The sequence below is a fragment of the Ornithorhynchus anatinus genome, chromosome X5 (assembly GCF_004115215.2).
Source record: "Ornithorhynchus anatinus isolate Pmale09 chromosome X5, mOrnAna1.pri.v4, whole genome shotgun sequence".
NCBI lineage: Eukaryota > Metazoa > Chordata > Mammalia > Monotremata > Ornithorhynchidae > Ornithorhynchus > Ornithorhynchus anatinus.
The window spans coordinates 633216-653700 of NC_041753.1; the positions used below are offsets into that span (position 1 = coordinate 633216).

The 20485-nt window shown below is 61.8% G+C and overlaps 2 protein-coding genes across 2 annotated transcripts; one reads left to right on the forward strand and one right to left on the reverse strand.

Annotated features, from left to right (window-relative positions):
• Positions 1-807: 807 nt before the first annotated feature.
• On the reverse strand, positions 808-5559 carry SHC1 (SHC adaptor protein 1). The gene is made up of 12 exons (XM_029056078.2): positions 5071-5559; positions 4786-4856; positions 4462-4525; positions 4227-4346; positions 4064-4117; positions 3899-3950; positions 3584-3710; positions 3189-3408; positions 3037-3103; positions 2723-2842; positions 1798-2057; positions 808-960 (listed from the first exon to the last, which is right to left on the reverse strand). The coding sequence occupies exons 1-12, from the start codon at positions 5524-5526 to the stop codon at positions 832-834; spliced, it is 1740 nt and encodes a 579-aa protein (XP_028911911.1). The 5' UTR covers positions 5527-5559; the 3' UTR covers positions 808-831.
• A 5348-nt stretch (positions 5560-10907) lies between these two features.
• CKS1B (CDC28 protein kinase regulatory subunit 1B) lies at positions 10908-19749 on the forward strand. Its single transcript, XM_029054845.2, has 3 exons — positions 10908-11018; positions 19179-19306; positions 19409-19749. Exons 1-3 carry the CDS (start codon positions 10960-10962, stop codon positions 19459-19461), a joined length of 240 nt encoding a protein of 79 aa, XP_028910678.1. The 5' UTR covers positions 10908-10959; the 3' UTR covers positions 19462-19749.
• Positions 19750-20485: the final 736 nt, after the last annotated feature.

Consider the following 20485-nt stretch of genomic DNA (forward strand, 5'->3'; position numbering starts at 1 on the left):
GCAAACAGTAAGCGCCGAACGGACGCTTGGCCCAGTGCTCTGCACGCAGTAAGCGCTCGATAAATACGACCGAATGACCGATCCCCGGGAGAAGGGGCTCCTCGTCAGTACCCGTGCCCCAAACGCCCCCTCCCACAGGTGCGCACGCAGACACGCGCGCCCGCACACTCTGTCCCCATCTCTTTCTCTCACAGGGTCTGCGTCAGGCCGGGTTTCGTAGAAGAAATACATTTAATGAGTTCCATTCCCTTTGGTATAAGTGAGACCCGTGACTCAATGGCGGAGTGGGGGGGGGGAGAGAGGGGGCGCGAGGGCAGGGTGGGTGGGTGGGGGTCCGGATCCCCGAGCCCACGGGGCCGGGAGAACCCCACGACTGGGGGTGGGGGGGTTGGGAGGAGGGGGACAGAGACAGAGAGAGACACTTTGGTTTCGGTTATAACGTGCATGCAGTGGGACAGCGGAGACGTTGGCACGAGGGGAAGGAGGAGGATGGGGTTGAAGGCAGAGCCCCCCCCGACCCCTTCAGGGAGGGGTCGAGGGGTGGGGGCGTGTGGAGGCTGGGCCCTGAGGGAGGGAAAACTCTTTGCATAAAGTCTGGTTGAAGGCACGAGGTTGAAACACCGAGAGGAGGGGCGGCGGGCGAGGGGAGATGTCTGTACACTAATGCTAACAGTCCCCGGGACCCCTCCCCTTCCCCCGGCCCCGGGGGCTCGGCGGGGGGCTGGTGGGGGGGGGGGAGGGCGTTGGGGGGGCCGCCTCCCCTCCCCCCAACCTCCCCCGCTCCCCCCGGTGGGCCCGGGCGGCCGGCCGGGGGTCGGGGGGGGGGGGCGGTCAGTGCCTCCGCTCCACGGCCTGCTGCAGGCACAGCTCGCTGCCGGCCGAGATGATGGGCAGCTGATTGTCCATGTGGTAGCTGATGAGATGGCCGACGCTCTCGAAGCGGTGGTCCTTCGTCCGCACCTGGGGGCGGGGCACACCAGACGGGGAGGGGGGGAGCGGGTCAGTCGGTCCTATTTAGTGAGCGCTTTACTGGGCGCTGGGACGCCCTCGGAGCCGTGGTCCCCTGTCGGGGGGTGGGGACGCCGGACTGGGGCGGGCAGTACGGATGTGTACGGTTAGGTACTGAGCGCTTACTGTGGGCAGAGCGCGGTACTGAGCGCTCGGGAGAGGACGGTACAACGATAAACAGACACGCTCCCTGCCCGCAACGAGCTGACCGTCTAGAGGGGGAGACAGACACGGACGGAGATAAATAAATGACAGAGATGGACGGGGGGATGTGGGGTCGGGGTGGGGGGAGCAAAGGGGGCGAGTGGGAGCGACGCAGAAGGGAGCGGGAGGAGAGGAGGGGGCAGGCAGGGAAGGCCTCTCGGAGGAGACGGGCCTTCGATACGGCTTTGAAGCGGGGGGAGAGCGGATTGGAGGAGGGGGGACGTGGGCGGGGGTCAGCGGCCGGAGAGACGAGCGGGAGGCCCGGTGAGGAGGTTGGCACTGGAGGGGCAAAGCGTGCGGGCCGGGTTGGAGGAGGACGGCGGCGAGGGCATGGAGGGCTCTAAAGCCGCGGGCCGGCCGCCCTCCTCGGGCAAGTCCCTTCACTTTTCTGGGCCTCGCTTACCTCTTCAGGAAAACGGGGATAACGGGGTCGAGCCCCCTGGGGGACAAGGGGACGGTGTCCCACCCGATTGGCCTGCATCTCCCCCGGCGCTCAGAACAGTGCTCGCCACATAGCGAGCGCTTAACGAGCCGCGCAGTTGGGTTGGGATTGCCGCGTCCGGCGGCCCGGCCGGAGGCACTCACCACGCCCTCGGGGTCGATGAGGAGCAGGTGCCGGGGCTGACCGCCCTGCAGGCCGGTGAGCACGTACTGGCCGGCGGTGGTGGTGCTCTCCCGCACCAGGAAGTCCCCGTTGAGGCGCAGCTGCTGTTCGGCCTCGCGGCGGCTCATCTTGCCGTGGAACCAGGCCTCCTGCCGCAGCTGCTCCTCCATGGACGCCGCCCGCGGGGCCGGGGACGCGCCCGACCCGGGCGCCGGGGCCCGCAGGGCGTCCTCGAAGGGCTCTGGGGAGAGGGCCGGGGAAGAGGGCAAGGCTCAGGGCCGGGGAGGCCCGGGACCTGATCCACCCCAGGGCTTAGAACAGTGCTTGACACGTAATGGGCACTTCACGAGTACCATATTATTATTTGCAGAGAGGCCTCAGAACGTGAAGAACCAGGGCACGGGCTCTTTCGCCCCAAGGGCCGACAGAGGGTGATTCAAGAACGTTCTCGCGCCCGCCCGGGGCACGGGGGAGGCCAACGTGGCCCGGTCCCTTGCCCCCTCCCCAACGAGGGGCCCGCGCGTGGCCCAAGAGCCACGTGGAAGACCGTCACTCCCGTGGGCGAGGGCACCGAGGAGCGAATGAGTGAGGAGAGGGAGAAGAGGCAGAGGAGGGAGTTTGGCCTGGGCGTCAGGCGAGCTGGGTTCTAGGCCCAGCTCCGCCTCTCTGGTGTGACCCTGGGCGGGTCACTTGAACATTGGGGGTTAGATCGCTGTTCTCGCACGGGGAGCCCCGGGTGGGACGGGCGGGACGGCGCCCCATTCGAATGTCCTGCGTCCGCCCCAGGGCTCAGCACGGGGCCTTGACAGGTAGGGAGTCCTTAGCCGATAGGGTCGTTATTCGGGGGAGACGAAAAGGCGGGGGTGGAGCGGGGGGGGGGCGCGGGGGCCGGGGGGGGATCCTCACTCATGTCGAAGAGGTCACGGGTGGCACTGCCGTTGGTGGGGGTGGGAGGGCCGCCTCCCGGCCGCCCTTTGTCCAGGTGCTGGACGTTGACGTAGGACGGGTCGTCGAACATGTCCCGGCCTGGTCGGGGAGGCGACGGGGAATAAAACGAAATCGACCCGCCGCGTTCAGCCGCCGGGGGCATTTGGATTTGACCGCGCCGTAGGGACCCGAGCGCTCAGCACGGTGCCGGGCACGGAGCGAGCGCTGAACCGACTCCCGGACGAACGGACCGAGCCGGGAGGCCCCCCGGGCCCCGGTCCCCCGCCCGTTACCTTGGCCGGGGGCCGGGGGCGGCTGTTTCCGCGGGTCACCGTCCGCTCCGCTCAGCTGTCCGACGGGCTGCGGGGGAGCCTCCGGTCAGCCCGGCCCTCCCCCGGCCCGCCCCCGCCCCCCCCCCGCCCGTCCCCTCCGCTCCCCGCGGTACCAGAGTGGCCCCCAGGAGGTTGGGGCCGCCGGGCGGGGGCTGGCGGGGGGGCCCGGCGGCCCCGTCTCGCAGCCTCATGTCCACGACGCCCCCCAAGGGGGGCTCCTTCCCGGGGAAGTCGTTGTAATACTGGTGGCCCTGGGGCTCCTCCTCTTCTTCTTCCTCCTCTTCCTCCTCCTCCTCTTCCTCATCCCAGGCGGAGCCCTCGAAGCCGGCCATCCTGAGGGGGTGGGGGCGGGGGGACACGTCCACGGAGACCCCCTCAGACGGGCTCTGCAGCCTCCCCGCTTCCCGCGCCCATCTCGCGCCCCTCCTCCCCCTCGGGGGTCTCCTTCCCCCAGCTCCGTGGCGGTGGGACGCCCCCTCCTCCTCCTCGTCCCCGGGCCGGTCCCCACCTGTCGTGGGGGGTGACGAGGGTGGGCGGGTGCCTCAGGTACTGCTTGAAGCGCAGCTCGAAGGCCTGGCCGATGGAGCTGATGACATCTTGTGCCAGGCCCTCTGGGCACTCCAGGATGTGGCAGGCTGCGGGCAAGGGCGGGGGCGGGCTGTGGCCGAGGGTCCCGGGGCAGCCCCCCGGCTCCGCCACCTTCTCCCCCACCCCCCTCGGCTCTCCCAGCCCCCTCCCTCCTCAGCCCCCACACCCCCGGCTACCGGCAGCCCCCCTCCCCAAACCCCTTCCCCCCCCCCCGCCCGACGCCCCTCTCCCCTACCTCTCTGATTGATGGGATCTTTGGCAACGTAAGCTACGTACTCAGCCGTGTCCTGGGGTGACGGAACGGGTCGGGGGGCGGTTCGGCGCGATTCCCCAGCGCCGATCCCGCCCCGCCCCCCCCCCCCCCCGCCCCTCGTCCCGCCCCCGTCCCAATCCCGCTTACCGGGTCCCCACCGGAGGCAAAGGAGATGGACTGCATGTGGTGGTTGGCGATGATCTGGTCGGGGACGGGCGGGTCAGGAGAGTCCGTCTCCCCGCTCCCTCCCCCTCCCCGCCCGGACCCCCGCCCCGTCCGTCCGCCAAGCCCCCCGCCCCGCCCGGCTGACCTGCTTGCAGTCGGAGGCCATGAGGTTGAGGCTGCTGGTGGACACGGTCAGGGTGACGACCATCCCCGCGAACCTGAGGTTGTTCCTCCCCAGGATGGTGGTCAGCGGGCGGCCGCAGGGCTGGACGGGGCGGGGAGGGTCACCGGCCGCCCGGAACCGGAATCGACCCCGTCCGCCTCCCCCAGCCCCGGGTGGGGGGGTTGTCCGCCGGCCACCTCGGCCCTCGCCCCGGTACCTTTCTCCTGCGAACGGCCGCCTTGGCACCGGGTACGGCCTCACACACCAGGCCGATGGCCTCTCTGTGGGGCAGAGGGGAGGACCGGGACCCACGGAGGTGAGGGACCGTCGAGGGGTGGGCAGACGCCTCCCCCCGCCCCGCTCCCCACACCAACACAGAGTTGGACGCCCGGCACCCGCCCCGTCCCCTCACGGGTCTAGACGGGACTACTTCCCGCTCGCTCTCCTCAGAGGGGGCTGAGGGGAAGGGGGAGGGTCTCGGCACCCTGCGCCCTCCCCCCCGGCCCTGGGACCCTCGCCCTCCCGCGCCGCCGGGACGCACCTGGTGACCTGGGTCCGAGTGTTGAAGTCCAGGGCCCTCATGGACTGTAGCACCTCCACGCAGCCCATGTACTGCAGATGGGGGAGGGGGCAAAGACAAGGCGGGGGGTGCTGAGGCCAAATCCCCCGTCCCCCCCCCACTCCCCAAACCAGGGCCGAACGGCTCCACCCCCGCCCCCCAACCCCAGGAGGGGCTGGGACGGGGGAACGGGGGCGCGGAGGGGAGGGGGCCGAGCGAGCCCCACGTACCCCGCCCGCTGACCGACCCACGGAGCGACGGACTCACCCGCACCACGTAGGAGACTCCGGGCCCCAGGACCTTGCTGTCGGGGTGCAGCCAGCCCCGGCTGGGTTTGTTGACGAAGCTGCCGTGCCGCGTCCACTCGTCGCCGCCGAGCTGGCCTCCTTCCACCCGGGTCCGACGGCCTCCTCCTCCTCCTCCGGAGCCCCCTCCTCCTCCTCCTCCTCCTCCTCCTCCTCCGCCGCCTCCTCCTCCGCTGCCCAGGCGACTCATTTCCTGGGGGAGATGTCCGGCGGGCGGGCGGGGGGTCCGGGCTGAGTCTTCGGCCCTGCCGCCCCCCGGCCGCGGGCCGCCCCCCAGGGAGAAGAAGGAGCAGAGGGTGGTGGGGCTGGGGCTGGGGCCGGGGCCCGGCGGGGACCCCGGCGAGGACCCCTCCTCCAGCGAGGACAGCGACTCGTTCCGCAGGGGGCTGTACCGGGGCTTGGGGGGCAGCAGATCCATGGCGGGGACCCCGGCCCGGCCGGGGGAGGGGGGGAGCAGGGGGTGGGGCGCGGCCCGGTCCCCTGCCCTCGCCCCCTCCCCCCGCCCCGTCGTCCGGCCGACGGACCCTCCGCCCCCCGCTGCCCGGGGGAGCGGGGCGAAGGGGTGAGGGAGCGGCGGGGCTGGGGAGGGTCCCGGGGGTCCCGCCCCGGCCCTCCCCGGCTTCAGGCGGGTCCCGGCCCTCGGCCCATGGCGGAGGCGGGGGCGGCGCTCGGGATGGGCCGGGGTCCTCGGGCCCCGGGCCGGGGTCCGGCGGTCTCGGGTGGTCTCGGGCGTGCCCACCGCTGCCGCCGTGGGCCGGGGCTGGGGCCGGGCCCCTCCCCGGGGGCGGGGAAGCGGAGGGTTGGGGCGGCGTGGGGGGGCAGGGGGGTGGAGGGGAAGGGATGGGGAGGGGGAGGCGGGGGGGGGGGGCGATGCTGACTCACAGCCACGGAGGGAGGGATGGAGGGGGGGGGCAGGAAGCCGGAATAGGGGAGGGGGCGGGGGAGGAAACGGTGACCATCAGCGCCGTCTCCCGTTCATTCATCCGGTCATTCATTCAAGCGTATCGATTAAGCGCTTACTGTGCGCGCAGCACTGGACTAAACGCGCCGGGGGCGGACCGGGGTGGGGGTCTGACTCCGGGGGTCGCAGGGTCGGGATAGAGAGCGGGTTTGGGGTCCCTCGGCTGCTGGGGGGCGGGGGGAGAGGGGAGACACCCAGCTACCCCATTACCGATCATTCCTTCCATCGTAGTGAGCGCTTACTGTGTGCGGAGCACTGTGCTGAGCGCTTAGGAGAGGACAACAGCGGTGGGCGGGGAGGGGGGGAGATGGGATCCCGTTGGGGTCCCCCGCCCCCCAAGCATGAGACTCAGGCAGGACGGGGGTGGGGGGGGGTGAGGTCAGACTATTATTATTGTTATCGTCATTATTAATAATAGTACCGTAAAGGGTTACTACGTGCCAAGCACTGTACTAAGCGCTGGGAAGCCACGAGATCATCGGGTCCCACACGGGGGACCCTCACGGCCCAACCGAGAGGAAGAACAGATACGACATCCCCATTTTGCCCAAGAGGGAACTGAGGCCCAGAGGAGGGAAGTGGCTCACCCAAGGTCACACAGCAGGGACGTGGCCGAGCCGGGATCAGAACCCATGACCTTCTGACTCCCAGGCCCGGGCTCCTCCCAGAGAGGGACCCCCGGGGGTGGGGAGAGGGGAGGGGCAGGAGGGAGGCAGCGGGATTTGGCCAAAGGTGCCTTCGTTCGTTCAATCGTATTTATTGGGCGCTTACTGTGGGCAGAGCACTGTACTGAGCGCTTGGGAGGGTCTAAGAGAAGAATCAACAGACACATTCCCGCCCCCACAGAGCTCGCAGCCTGGTTTCCACGGACAGGGGCGCTTGGGGAGACCCCGGCCCCCCCCAGGCTGGACCTGCCCCCTTCCTTCTCTGGGCCCCGAGACCCCCGTGTCCCTCCAGCTCTGACAATCAGCCATTCGATCGTATTTACTGAGCGCTTACGCTGTGCGGAGCACTGGACGACGCGCTCGGGAGAGGACGAACGGGGCGAGAAACAGACACAATCTCCGCCCCAAGCGACTCAGCCCCCACTTCCAAGCCTTATTAATTCATTCAGTCGTATTTACTGAGCGCTTACTGGGGGCGGAGGACTTTACTGCCGGCACACCTCCTCCGAGAAGCCTTCCCTGATTGACCCCGGGAAGCAGCGTGGCTCAGTGGCAGGAGCCCGGGCTCGGGAGTCGGAGGTCACGGGTTCCAATCCCGACGCTGCCCCTTGGCGGCTGGGTGACCGTGGGCAAGTCACTTCACTTCTCTGGGCCTCAGTTCCCTCATCTGTCAAATGGGGATGAAGACGTGGGACCACCTGATGACCCTGGATCTCCCCCAGCGCTTAAAACAGTGCTCTGCACATAGTAAGCGCTTAACAAATACCAACATTATTATTATTATTATTATTATTATTATTATTATTATTAACCCTCCTTTCCTCTTCTCCCACCCCCTTCTGCGTCCCCCTGATTTGCTCCCTTTATTCACCCCTTCCTGCGTCCCACAGCACTTGCGAACATCACCGTCATTTATTTTTAGAAATGTCTGTCTCCCCCTCCAGACTGGAAGCTGGTTGTGGGCAGGGAACGTGTCGACCAACTCTGTTACACTGTAATAATAATACTAGCAATTATCATTTATTATTATTATTACTATTAATACCAATAATAATAGTAATCGTATCTGTTAAGCCCTTACAAGGTGCCGGGCCCTGTCCTAAGCACTGGGGTGGATTCGAGCAAATGAGGTTGGATCCAGCCCCTTTTCCACGTGGGGGTCCCAGCCTCAATCCCCATTTTACCGATGAGGTCACTGAGGCCCAGAGAGGTGAAGTGACTTACCCAAGGTCTCCCAGCAGACAGTAATAATAATAATGTTGCTATTTGTTAAGCGCTTACTATGTGCAGAGCACCGTTCTAAGCACTGGGGTAGATACAGGGTCATCGGGTTGCCCCACGTGAGGCTGACAGTTAATCCCCATTTTACAGATGAGGTCACTGAGGCACAGAGAAGTGAAGTGACTTGCCCACGGTCACACAGCTGACAAGCGGCGGAGCCGGCATTAGAACCCATAACCCTATCGTTCCGGGCCTGTGCTCCTCTCCCAAGAGCTTAGTCTCTCGTCGGGGGCAGGGAACGTGCCCGTTTGTTGCCGCACGGTCCTCTCTCAAGCGGTTGGTCCAGCGCTCCGCACACAGTAGGCGCTCAATAAATACGACCGGATGAATGCTCTGTACACATCGAGCGCTCAATAAAGATGACTCATTGATTAACTGCTCTGAGTTTCCCTCCCCGCAGGGCCGGGTCCTTGCTCGGCCCTCAGTGACACGCTGCGGCTTCCTCCGGGAAGCCTTCCCGGACTGAGCCCCCCCCTTTCCTCTTCTCCCGCTCCCTTCCGCGTCACCCCGATAGCCCCTTTATTCATCCCCCCTTCCCGGCCCCCCGATATTTACGTCCCTCATTTAGCGATTTCTCTTTACGTCTCGCTCCACCCGTCTGGACGGTCGGCCCGTTGTCGGCGGGGAATGTCGCTGTTTATTGTTCTATCGAGCTCTCCCGAGCGCTCAGCACAGCGCTCCGCGCCCCGGGAAGCGCTCCATAAATACAACTGAATGAATGCAGCTGACTCAAAGGGTTGAGCTCCAGGGTTTGGAGGTCGGGGTCCAGGGGACCGGCCCCAGCTTTTCTAATCCCGGCTCTGCTGTGGGACTTTGGGCGCGTCACTTCGCTTCTCCGGGCCTCGGTTCCCCCATCTGTCAAATGGGGATGAAGACCAGGAGCCCCACGGGGGACAACCTGATGACCTCGTATCCCCCCCGGGCGCTTAGAACAGTGCTTGGCACATAGTAAGCGCTTAACAAATACCAACATTATGAGTATGTGCAGAGCACTGTCCTAAGTGTCTGAGAAAGGACAATATGACATAAGCAGATATGGAGTATGTGCGGAGCACTGTACTGAGCGCTGGGGAGAGGACAATGACAATAAACAGGCACATACTGTGTGCGGAGCACTGTACTGAGCGCTTGGGAGGACAAGCAGAGTAGGTGCAAAGCACTGTACTGAACGCTTGGGAGAGGACAGCATGACATAAGCAGACGCAGAGTATGTGCGGACCACTGTAGTGAGCGCTTCGGAGAGATCAGATGCAGGATAGGTGCGGAGCACTGTACTGAACGCTTGGGAGAGGAAACTATGACATAAGCAGATGCAGGGTGGGTGCGGAGCACTGTAGTGAGCGCTTGGGAGAGGACACTACGACATAAGCAGATGCAGGGTAGGTGAGGAGCACTGTAATGAGTGCTTGGGAGAGGACACTACGACATAAGCAGATGCAGGGTAGGTGAGGAGCACTGTAATGAGCGCTTGGGAGAGATCAGTACGACATAAGCAGATGCAGGGTGGGTGCGGAGCACTGTAATAAGCGCTTGGGAGAGGTCAGTACGACATAAGCAGATGCAGGGTGGGTGAGGAGCATTGTACTGAGCGCTTGGGAGAGGACACTACGACATAAGCAGATGCAGGGTGGGTGAGGAGCACTGTACTGAACGCTTGGGAGAGGACACTACGACATAAGCAGATGCAGGGTAGGTGCACAGCACTGTAGTAAGCTCTTGGAAGAGAATAGGTGCAGAGCACTGTAGTAAGCGCTTGGGAGAGATCAGTACGACATAAGCAGATGCAGGGTAGGTGCGGAGCACTGTACTGAGCGCTTGGGAGAGGACACTACGACATAAGCAGATGCAGGGTAGGTGCGGAGCACTGTACTGAGCGCTTGGGAGAGGACACTACGACATAAGCAGATGCAGGGTAGGTGCACAGCACTGTAGTAAGCTCTTGGGAGAGAATAGGTGCAGAGCACTGTAGTAAGCGCTTGGGAGAGATCAGCACGACATAAGCAGGTGCAGGATAGGTGCGGAGCACTGTAGTGAGCGCTTGGGAGAGGACACTACGACATAAGCAGATGCAGGGTGGGTGTGGAGCACTGTACTGAGCGCTTGGGAGAGAATAGGTGGAGAGCACTGTACTGAGCGCTTGGGAGAGACCAGTAAGACATAAGCAGATGCAGGGTGGGCGAGGAGCACCGCGCCGAGCGCTGGGGAGATGCTCTGAGAGGGGGAGGGGGCGGGGGGGGGGTCTCCCGGCGGGGGGCGTGCGGGGTCCCGGCTTCCGGTCGGGGAGGCGGGACTTCCGGTCCCGGGCGGGCGGGGGGCGCGCTCCCGGAGGACCGGAAGTGGGGGGGGTCCCACGGGGGGGGGGAGGGGAGGGGGCAGGGCCGTCCACACTCACTGGGGCCTCATGAGGGCTCCGCTCCCGCTCCTGCCCGACGCCGCCGCCGCCGCCGCCGCCTTTCCGGCCTCGTTTCCAACTCTCTCTCCCTCCCGACTTCCCCCCCCGCCCCCCCCGGCCCGGGCCCGTCCTCCCCGCGGAAACTTTCCGGCCCTCGCTTCCGGCCTGTGTGACCCCTGACCCCGCTGACGTCAGGAAGACCCCGCCCTCCCAGCCGCCGGATTCCCCTCGGCCCCCCCTCCCACCCCTCCAGCCAATGGGAGCCCGGGACGGGGCGCGCGCCGGAGCCCCGCCCGGCGCCCGCGTCCCGCGGCGGGGGGCGGCCCGTCCGTCAACCGCGGCGCCGACCAATAGGAGACGAGAGAGTCCGGAGGGGGGCGGGGACCTCCCCCCTCTCGACCAATGGCGGGGCGGGACGCCGCGCGAGGGGGCCAATGAGCGGCGGGAGCGGCGAGTTTGAAAGCGAGGCCGGGGCGCGCGGCGCGGGGGGAGGGGCGCGCGCGCGGGTGGCGGTTGACTGACGGGGCGGGGGCGGGGTGGCCATGCGCGGCCATGTCGCACAAGCAGATTTACTATTCTGACAAGTACGACGACGAGGAGTTCGAGTATCGGTCAGTGGCGGGCGGAGGACGGTGGCGGGGAGGGGGCGGCGGTCGCCGGGGGGGGGGGCGGGGAAGGAAGGACCGGAGGCCCCTCGCGCGGGCCTGAGGCGACGCGCATGCGCGCAGGCCCCCCCCCCCCCGCGGCCTCCCTTTTAACCGTCGTTTTTGAGGTAATTATTAATAACCCTAACGCTAACGACGGCATCTACCGAGCGCTGACGCCGTGCCAAGCGCTGCCCTAAGCGCTGGGGCAGATCCGAGGTCATCAGGTTGTCCTCTGTGGGGCCATTTTACGGATGAGGCCGCCGAGGCCCGGACAGTGATAACATGGGGGTTCGGGAAGCCCTGACGCGGTGCCGAGCGCTGGGGGAGAGCCGGGGTCATCGGGCTCCCGGGCTTCATCCCCATTTTGATAATCATGGTGGGATTAAGCGCTTGTTATGTGCAGAGCACTGTCCTAAGCGCTGGGGGAGATGCAGGGTCATCAGGTGGTCACCCTTTAATTCCCCTTTTACAGAAGAAAGAATAATCATGGTATTGGTTAAGCGCTTAACTATGTGCCAGGCACTGTACTAAGCGCTGGGGGAGATGCAGGGTCATCAGGTGGTCACCCATTAATTCCCATTTTACAGATGAAAGAATAATAATGATGATATTGGTTAAGCGCTTAACTGTGTGCCAGGCACTGTACTAAGCGCTGGGGGAGATGCAGGGTCATCAGCATCAGGTGGTCACCCTTTAATTCCCCTTTTACAGATGAAAGAATAATCATGGTATTGGTTAAGGGCTTAACTATGTGCCAGGCACTGTCCTAAGCGCTGGGGGAGATGCAGGGTCATCAGGTGGTCACCCTTTAATTCCCATTTTACAGATGAAAGAATAATCATGGTATTGGTTAAGCGCTTAACTATGTGCCAGGCACTGTCCTAAGCGCTGGGGGAGATGCAGGGTCATCAGGTGGTCACCCTTTATTCCCCTTTTACAGAAGAAAGAATAATCATGGTATTGGTTAAGCGCTTAACTATGTGCCAGGCACTGTACTAAGCGCTGGGGGAGATGCAGGGTCATCAGGTGGTCACACTTTAATTCCCCTTTTACAGATGAAATAATAATAATGATGATGGTATTGGTTAAGCACTTAATAATAATAATAATGTTGGTATTTGTTAAGCGCTTACTATGTGCCGAGCACTGTTCTAAGCGCTGGGGTAGACATAGGGGAATCAGGTTGTCCCACGTGGGGCTCACAGTCTTGATCCCCATTTTACAGATGAGGGAACTGAGGCACAGAGAAGTTAAGTGACTCGCCCACAGTCACACAGCCGACAAGTGGCAGAGCTGGGATTCGAACTCATGAGCCCTGACTCCAAAGCCCATGCTCTTTCCACTGAGCCACGCTGCTTCTCACTTAACTATGTGCCAGGCACTGTACTAAGCGCTGGGGGAAGATACAGGATAATGGGGTTGGACACAGCCCTGTCCCCTGGGGGGCTCCCACTTTTAATCCCCATTTTACAGATGAGGTAACTGAGGCCCCGTGAAGTGACTTGCCTAAGGTGACGCAGCAGGCAAGTGGCAGAGGCGGGATTAGAACCCAGATCCCTTTTTCTCCCAAGCTCGGGCTCTTGCCACTAGGCCACACTGCCTCAGGTCATGGGGTGGGACCCAGTCCTTGTCCCATATGGGGCTCACAAGTCTTAATCCCCTTTTTTCAGGTGAGAGAAGTGAAATAATAATAATAATAATGCTATTAAGCGCTTACTATGTGCTAGGCACTGTTCTAAGCGCTGGGGTGGGTGCCACATAATGGCGCTGGACACGGTCCCTGTCCCACATGAGGCTCACAAGTCTTAATCCCCATTTTACAGGTGAGGGAATTGAGAAGTGAAGTAATAATAATAATAATGCTATTAAGCGCCTACTATGTGCTAGGCACTGTTCTAAGCACATAATGCCACATTATGTCCTTGGACCTGATCCCTGTCCCACATGGGGCTCATAAGTCATCACCATTTTACAGGTGAGGGAAGTGAGAAGCGAAGTAATAATAATAATGCTATTAAGAGCTTACTATGTGCTAAGCACTGTTCTAAGCGCTGGAGTGGGTGCCACATAATGGCACTGGCCACGGTCCCTGTCCCACATGGGGCTCACAAGTCTTAATCTGCATTTTACAGGTGAAGAAATTGAGAAATTAAGTAATAATAATAATAATAATAATGCTGTTAAGTGCTTACTATGTGCCAGGCACTGTTTTAAGCGCTGGGGTGGCTGCCACATTATGGCACTGGACACGGTCCCTGTCCCACATGAGGCTCACGAGTCTTAATCCCCATTTTACAGGTGAGGGAAGTGAGAAGTAATAATAATAATAATGAGGTTGTTAAGCACTCATGCGCCAAGCACTGTTGTAAGCGCTGGGGGAGACAGAAGGTGATCGGGTTGGGCACGGTCCCTGTCCCCCACGGAGCTCACCCTCTTCATCCCCGTTTGACAGATGAGGGAACCGAGGCACAGAGGAGTGGCTTGCCCAAGGTCACGCAGCAGACAGGCACCCCAGTGCTTACCACATAGTAAGCGCTTAAATATTATTACAAATAAATCGGATTGGACACAGTCCCTGTCTGACTCTGTCCACCAGGCCACCATGCTGCTTGTCCCGTGCTGTCAGATGGGCGGTGCAGCTGCTGACCCCTCTTTCCTGGACCCCCGCCCATCGCTGGTTCTGCCCCCCACCCTGCCCCAAACCCTCCCCCCAGCCCACTCTAGCCTAGGTCAATGTATGGGGTGGGGTTGGGAGTCAGGAGGACCTGGGTTCTAATCCCGGCGCTGCCATTTGTCTGTTGGGCAAAATCCACTTCTCTGGGCCTCGGTTCCCTCATCTGTAAAACGGGGGTTGAGACTGGTGAACCCCACGTGGGACAGGGACTGTGTCCATCCCGATTTGCTTGTGTGTACCCCAGCGCTTAGAGCAGTGCTTGTCACACAGTAAGTGCTTAATAGTAATCATGGTCGGCAGGGACTGTCTCTATCTGTTGCCGACTTGTTCATCCCAAGCGCTTAGTACAGTGCTCTGCACATAGTAAGTGCTCAATAAATACTATTGAATATGAGCCGAGGACTGATAATAAATACGATTATTATTAGCTGATCGTTAGATTAGATAATTAGATACGAGTAGATCATTGTTGCCGAACTGTACATTCCAAGCGCTTAGTACAGTGCTCTGCACATAATAAGCGCTCAATAAATACTAATGAATGAATGGATAAGCCTTTCTCCTGCTCTGAAGTTCAGCAGAAGTGCTATCCGAGTGGTGGTCGAGCACTCAATCGTATTTATTTTGATGGCAGTCAAGTGCTTACCGTGTGCCGGGCACTGTACTAAGCGCTGAGGTGCATACAGGCTGATCGAGTTGAGCACCTCCCATGTCCCACACGGAGTTCAGAATCCTAATCCCCATCTCACAGGTGAGGTCACCGCGGCCCAGAGAGGTCAAATGACTTGCCCACAGTCCACACCACCCACGTGACAGCGCGTTGACTGTGTGCAGACCACTGTATTAAAAAAAAGCTGGTATTTGTTAGGCGCTTACTCTGTGCAGAGCACTGTTCTAAGCGCTGGGGGAGATCCAGGGTCATCAGGTGGTCCCACGGGAGGCTCACAGTCTTCATCCCCATTTGACAGATGAGGTCACTGAGGCCCAGAGAAGTGAGGGGACTCGTCCACAGTCACCCAGCTGACAAGTGGCAGAGCGGGGATTCGAACCCGTGATCTCTGACTCCCCAGCCCGGGCTCTTGCCACTGAGCCACGCTGCTTCTCATAGTGGTAGATGACCGCCTCCCCCCTTCTAGCCTGTAAGCTCACTGGGGGCGGGGAACGTCACCGTTCCTTCTTGTACCTTCCCAAGCGCTTAGTACAGTCCTCTGCGCGCCGTAAAAACGACTGAATAGAGTCTAAGGGTTGGTAGACAGGCCGCCTGCCCACCAGGAGCTTCGCGTCTAGAGGGGGGTACCCCAACTCCTCCTTCGCCGGCCTGCCTCGGGTGGGGGCATCAGTACGGACCCCCGAACCGAGTCTTGGAAGAATTATTCGACACAATCCCTCTGACTCGCTCCCCGTCCCAGCCCCACAGCACTTGGGTCCGTAGCTCTCGTTTACTCATCGCTGTCCGTCTAATAATAATAATAATAATAATAATGTTGGTATTTGTTAAGCACTTACTATGTGCCGAGCACCGTTCTAAGCGCTGGGGTAGACACAGGGGAATCAGGTTGGCCCACATGGGGCTCACAGTCTTAATCCCCATTTTACAGATGAGGGAACTGAGGCACCGAGAAGTTAAGTGACTCGCCCAAAGTCACACAGCTGACAAGTGGTAGAGCCGGGGTTCGAACCCATGACCTCTGACTCCAAAGCCCGTGCTCTTTCCAGTGAGCCACACTGCTTGCCAGCTGCTTCCCACGCTGCTTCTAAGCTCCTGGCGGGCGGGGAATGTGCCCCTTTAGCGTCGTCCTCCCCCAAGCGCTTCGTCCAGTGCTCTGCCCACCGGAAGCGCTCAGTAAATAGCCCGAATGAAAGAATGAACCGTCCCCGCCCTCAAGGAGCTTAGATTTAGCCAGGGGAGAAAGTCACTAAAGCTACCCCCGGCTGGCTGTTTTCCTTCCGCCTCCCCAACCTTCTTTCTGTGCCCGTCTCTTCCACCCTCCGGCCTCCGAGCCCTCTCTCCTGCCTGGGAATCCCGCCACTCCCTACATCAGGCGGACCCCCCCCCCCCCCGTCGGCAAATTCCCGCGAAATTCCCACCTCCCGCAACGATTTGAGTCTTCCCCAGTTAATTCTCTAGGGTCTCTGGGCCAAATAATTCCATCAGCCACCTCTAGCGCTTCCTAATAATAATAATCAGGGCATTTCTTCCGCACTCGCCCTGTGCCAGGCACTGTACTGAGCGCTGGGGTGGATTCAGGCAAATCGGGTTGGACGCAGTCCCCATTTTGCAGAGGAGGGAACTGAGGCCCAGAGAAGTGAAGTGACTTGCCCAAGGTCACGCAGCAGACAGGTAACGGAGCTGGGATTAGAACCCGTGACCTGCCCTCGAAACCCATGCTCTATCCACTAGGCCGGGCCTGTTCTCACTTGTGACCGTATTTACACCCTCCTTTAAATATTTTAACGACTGGTAGTAAATATTTTGTTTGCTTCTCCTCTTAGAATTTCAACCCCTTGTGGAAGGGGAAAGTGTCTGTTCATTATTCTGCATTTCCCAATCGGTCAGTCAGTCGTCTATTGAGCGCTTACTGGGTGCAGAGCACTGTGCCGAGCTCTCGGGCGAGGACAAACTAAGAGTGGATAACAAAAAAAAGGGTTCCCGGGCGCCTAGTACGTCGCCCTACGCCAGTGGGTGTTAAATAAGTGCTCCTTGTACTATTACCGCTAAATTCCAGGTAGGAGGAAGCGATCGAAGAGGGGAGCGAGGTGGTAGGGGAGAAGCAGCGTGGCCTAGTGGATAGAGCACGGGCCTGGGAGTCAGAAGGCCCTGGGTTCTAATCCCGGCCCCACCTGTGCGACCTCGGGCAAGTCACTCCACGACTCTGTGCCTCCGTTCCCTCCTCTGTAGCCTGGGGTTAAGATGGGGCCCCGTGTGGGATTTGGTCCAACCCGATTGATCTGTGTATGCCCCTCCCAGCGCTTAGTACAGTGCCCGGCACATAGTAAGCACCCAACAAATACCTAGAGAAGCAGCGTGGCTCAGTGGAAAGAGCACGGGCTTTGGAGTCAGAGGTCATGAGTTTGAATCCCGGCTCTGCCACTTGTCAGCTGGGTGACCGTGGGCAAGTCACTTCACTTCTCTGTGCCTCAGTTACCTCATCTGTAAAATGGGGATGAAGACTGTGAGCCCCACGAGGGACATCCTGATTCCCCTGTGTCTACCCCAGCACTTAGAACAGTGCTCGGCACATAGTGAGCGCTTAACAAATACCAACATTATTATTATTACTAGAAGAAACCAAAATAGATGTGTGTAGTCCCATGAGGAGGGATTGCCTACATTGTCTTGTCCCGTGCCGGCGAGTTGTCTATTGCACTTGCCCCAGGTGCTCAGTTCAGAGCTGGGGGGAGTGGCTAGAGCCCAGGCCTGGGAGTCTGAAGGTCACGGGTTCAAATCCCGGTTTCCCCCCTTGCCTGCTGGGTGGCCCTGGGCAAGTCGTTGCCCTTCTCTGGGCCTCAGTGTCCTCATCTGTCAAAGGGGGATGGAGACCGTGAGCCCCACGCGGGACGGGGTCCGTGTCCAACCCGACTTGCCTGGATCCACCCCAGCGCTCAGTACGGTGCCTGGCACGCGGTGAGCGCTTAACAGACCCCACAGGAGCTATTATTAGTAAGTGTTTAGTAATAACAATAACAGTAATAACGTCGCCGTGTTAAGCGCCCACCGCAAGCCGAGCGCCGTACTAGGGTCGACGTGAAATAATCAGGTCAAGCAGAGTCGGGTGGCTTGGTTGACGCCCCCGCCCCGTCGGCGATCGGGTGTCGGTGAAATGGGGCTTAAGGCCCGATTCTCTTGTACCCAGCCCGGTGCCTGGCGTCTAGTAAGCGCTCAACAAAGGCCAGAGTTACGATTCTTATCGTCTGGGCCCAGGCCCTTCCGGGAGGCAGCCCTATCAGCCTCAGCGCACCGTGGGAGAGAAGGAAGCCGGCCGCCTGGGGCGGAGGGGGCTGGGCTACCCACCCACGGGCCGCCCCCGCCCCCCCCCCCCCCCCCAGCTCTTCGGAGGTCGAGGAGGTGTCCAGTCAATCCATCGGTGGCCTTTACTGAGCGCTTAATAGCAGCCCGGCCCAGCGGAAAGAACCCCGGGCCCGGGAGCCCGAAGAACCTGGGTCCTAATGCCGGGTGTGCCGGGTGACCTCGGGCCAGTCGCTTGAGGATTCTGTGCCTCAGTTGCCTCATCTGGAACGCGGGGATCAAGTCTGTGAGGCCCCGTGTGGGACGTGGACCGGGTCCAACCGGATTGATCTGTATCTACCCCTCCCAGCGTTTAGGAGAGCGCCCGGTACCTAGGAAGCGCTTAGCAAATACCATAAAAAAATAAAAAAAGCTCTGACTATGTACAGAGCATTCTAGTAAGCGCTTGGGAGAGTCCCCTCTAGCCTGTAAGCTTGCTGTGGGTGGGGAATGTTGCCTGCTTCTTAATTTTGCCCTCTCCCGAGTGCTGGGCACAGTGGTCTGCGCACAGTAAGCGCTTGAATAGATACGGAGCGAATGAGTACAGTACGAGGTAGTGGTTGGACTTGATCTCCGCCCTCAGCGAACTTACATCTAGTCAGGGAAACAGATGTGAAGTGAAATAATAATAATACCAATAAATAATAATTATGGTATTTGTTAAGCGCTCACTATGTTTTACGCTGTCGCGTCGTCTGGTGCTGAAAAAAAAAAAAATGACAGGGTAAAAGCAGAGGACCCGAGTGGCAGTTGAGGGCGGGAGGGGAGGAGAGAGATGAATCCAGGAAGGCCTCCTGGAGAAGATGGGATTTCAGAAGGGCTTTGAGGACGGGGAGATCAGTGGTCTTGTGGAAGTGAACAAGGAGGGAGCTTCAGGCAGAAGGGAAGCAAGAGGCAGGCGGTGAGTTGAAGTTGTTCCTTCGTCCGGAAAGTGGGGACCGAGACCGCGGGCCCCACACGGGACAGGGACGTGCCCAACCTCATTAGCTTCTAGCCACCCCGGCGCTTAGAAGAGTGCTTGGCACCTAGATAGCGCTTCACAAGCGCCACAGTTATTATTAGCAGGCCAGATGGTGACATCTGTCGATTCTCCCCAGCGGAGCGAGGGCGGGTCCGCGTCCGTCCTGACTCACCCCGTGGACCGAGGGTGGATCCGTGCGTGAACCCACTTCCCCGCCGCGGACCGAGGGCGGGTCCGTGTCCGTCCCGACAGCTCGTCGGCCGGTCACCTGGGCCCCCGCCGCCGAGGAGACGTTAAAGGGAATGGCTGCCGAGCGAAGGCCCACCCGGCCTTGGCGGGAGGGTGGGGCGCGGGGGGGTCTGCCGTCTCGGGGCCCGTGGACCCCCCCCCCCCCGGCCCCGGGTTGGGGGGGCGGGCGGAGGGGAGACGGGGGGGTCGGGGCCCGGCCGTGACCCGAGCGCCTCCCCTCCGCGGTCGCCCCAGGCACGTGATGCTGCCCAAAGACATCGCCAAGCTCGTCCCCAAGACCCACCTGATGTCCGAGTCCGAATGGCGCAACCTGGGCGTCCAGCAGAGCCAGGGCTGGGTCCACTACATGATCCACGAGCCAGGTGAGTGGGGAGCGGGCGGGGGGCCGGCGGAGGGAGGAAGGGAGGAGGGCCGGCCGCCGCCGCCGTCCGGCCAAGACTGACTTCCCTCCGTCCCTCGTCCAGAACCGCACATCCTGCTGTTCCGCCGGCCACTGCCCCAGAAGCCCAAGAAATGAGCGCCCGTGCCCGGGGCCCCGATGCCGGCCCGCGCCCCTGCCCGCCCACGGCCCCCGCCGCCTCCGTCTCGGCCCGTCGCCCGGTGGAAGGAACGTCCCCCTAGGCCTCGGCCCCCCGCCGCCGGCCTGCGAGGAGCGGGCCCGTGCGCCGGAGGCGGCCCCGCCGGTTCCCGCCGCGGCCCGGGGCGCCCACGGAACCGTCCGGGGGCCGGGAGCCTCCTGCCTCGGGCCGTCCGCCCACCCACCCTGTAATCCCAACCCTCCAATAAAGACAAACGTTTTCCTAGCCGGGGGCTTCTCTGCTGTCCGTCGTCCTCTCCTCCGGGCGGGGCTGGGACCCGGGACCCCCGAAAACTTGGCCACAGCCCCCCCAACCTCCCGTGAATGGGGGACATAGTCCTGCTCAGGCTCAACCAGCTGGGAGTCAGAAGGACCTGGGTTCTCAGCCCGGCTCCGCCGCGTGTCTGCTGCGTGACCCCGGGCGGATCATTTCCCTGTGCCTCGGTTATCTCACCTGTCAAATGGGGGTGAAGAGTGTGAGCCCCAGGTGGGACAGGGACCGGGCCCGATCCGATTAACTTGCATCTACCCCGGCGCTTAGAAGAGTGTCTGGCACCGTGGTAAGCGCTTACCAAGCCCGGTCATTATTATTAGATCTCAACTCTCGGTTCTCCGCCCCAACCTCTTTCCCTCTCCCCTTCCTGCCGGTAGCGGCAGAGAAGCGTCTTCGGGCAAGGCTTTGATTTGATTTCCTCCTCTCTGCCCGCCCCGGGGGTCTGCCCACGGCCCCCTCGGGGGCCGGGGAGGCCGGGGCCTGGAGCGAACATCGAACAGAGGCGGCGGCGGAGGGGGCTGGCCCCCGGGGAGAGGGAAGAAGGGACGGGCGCGGATAATCCAAAACCACACTTGAGCCTCGAGTCGTCACCAGGTCGGCCCGCCCCTCCGCCTTCGCTGCTGAGAAAAGCCCCTTCTGCCGGGAAGCCTTCCCTGCTAAAACCCGGAAGGGGCTAGATTCTGGCGTCTT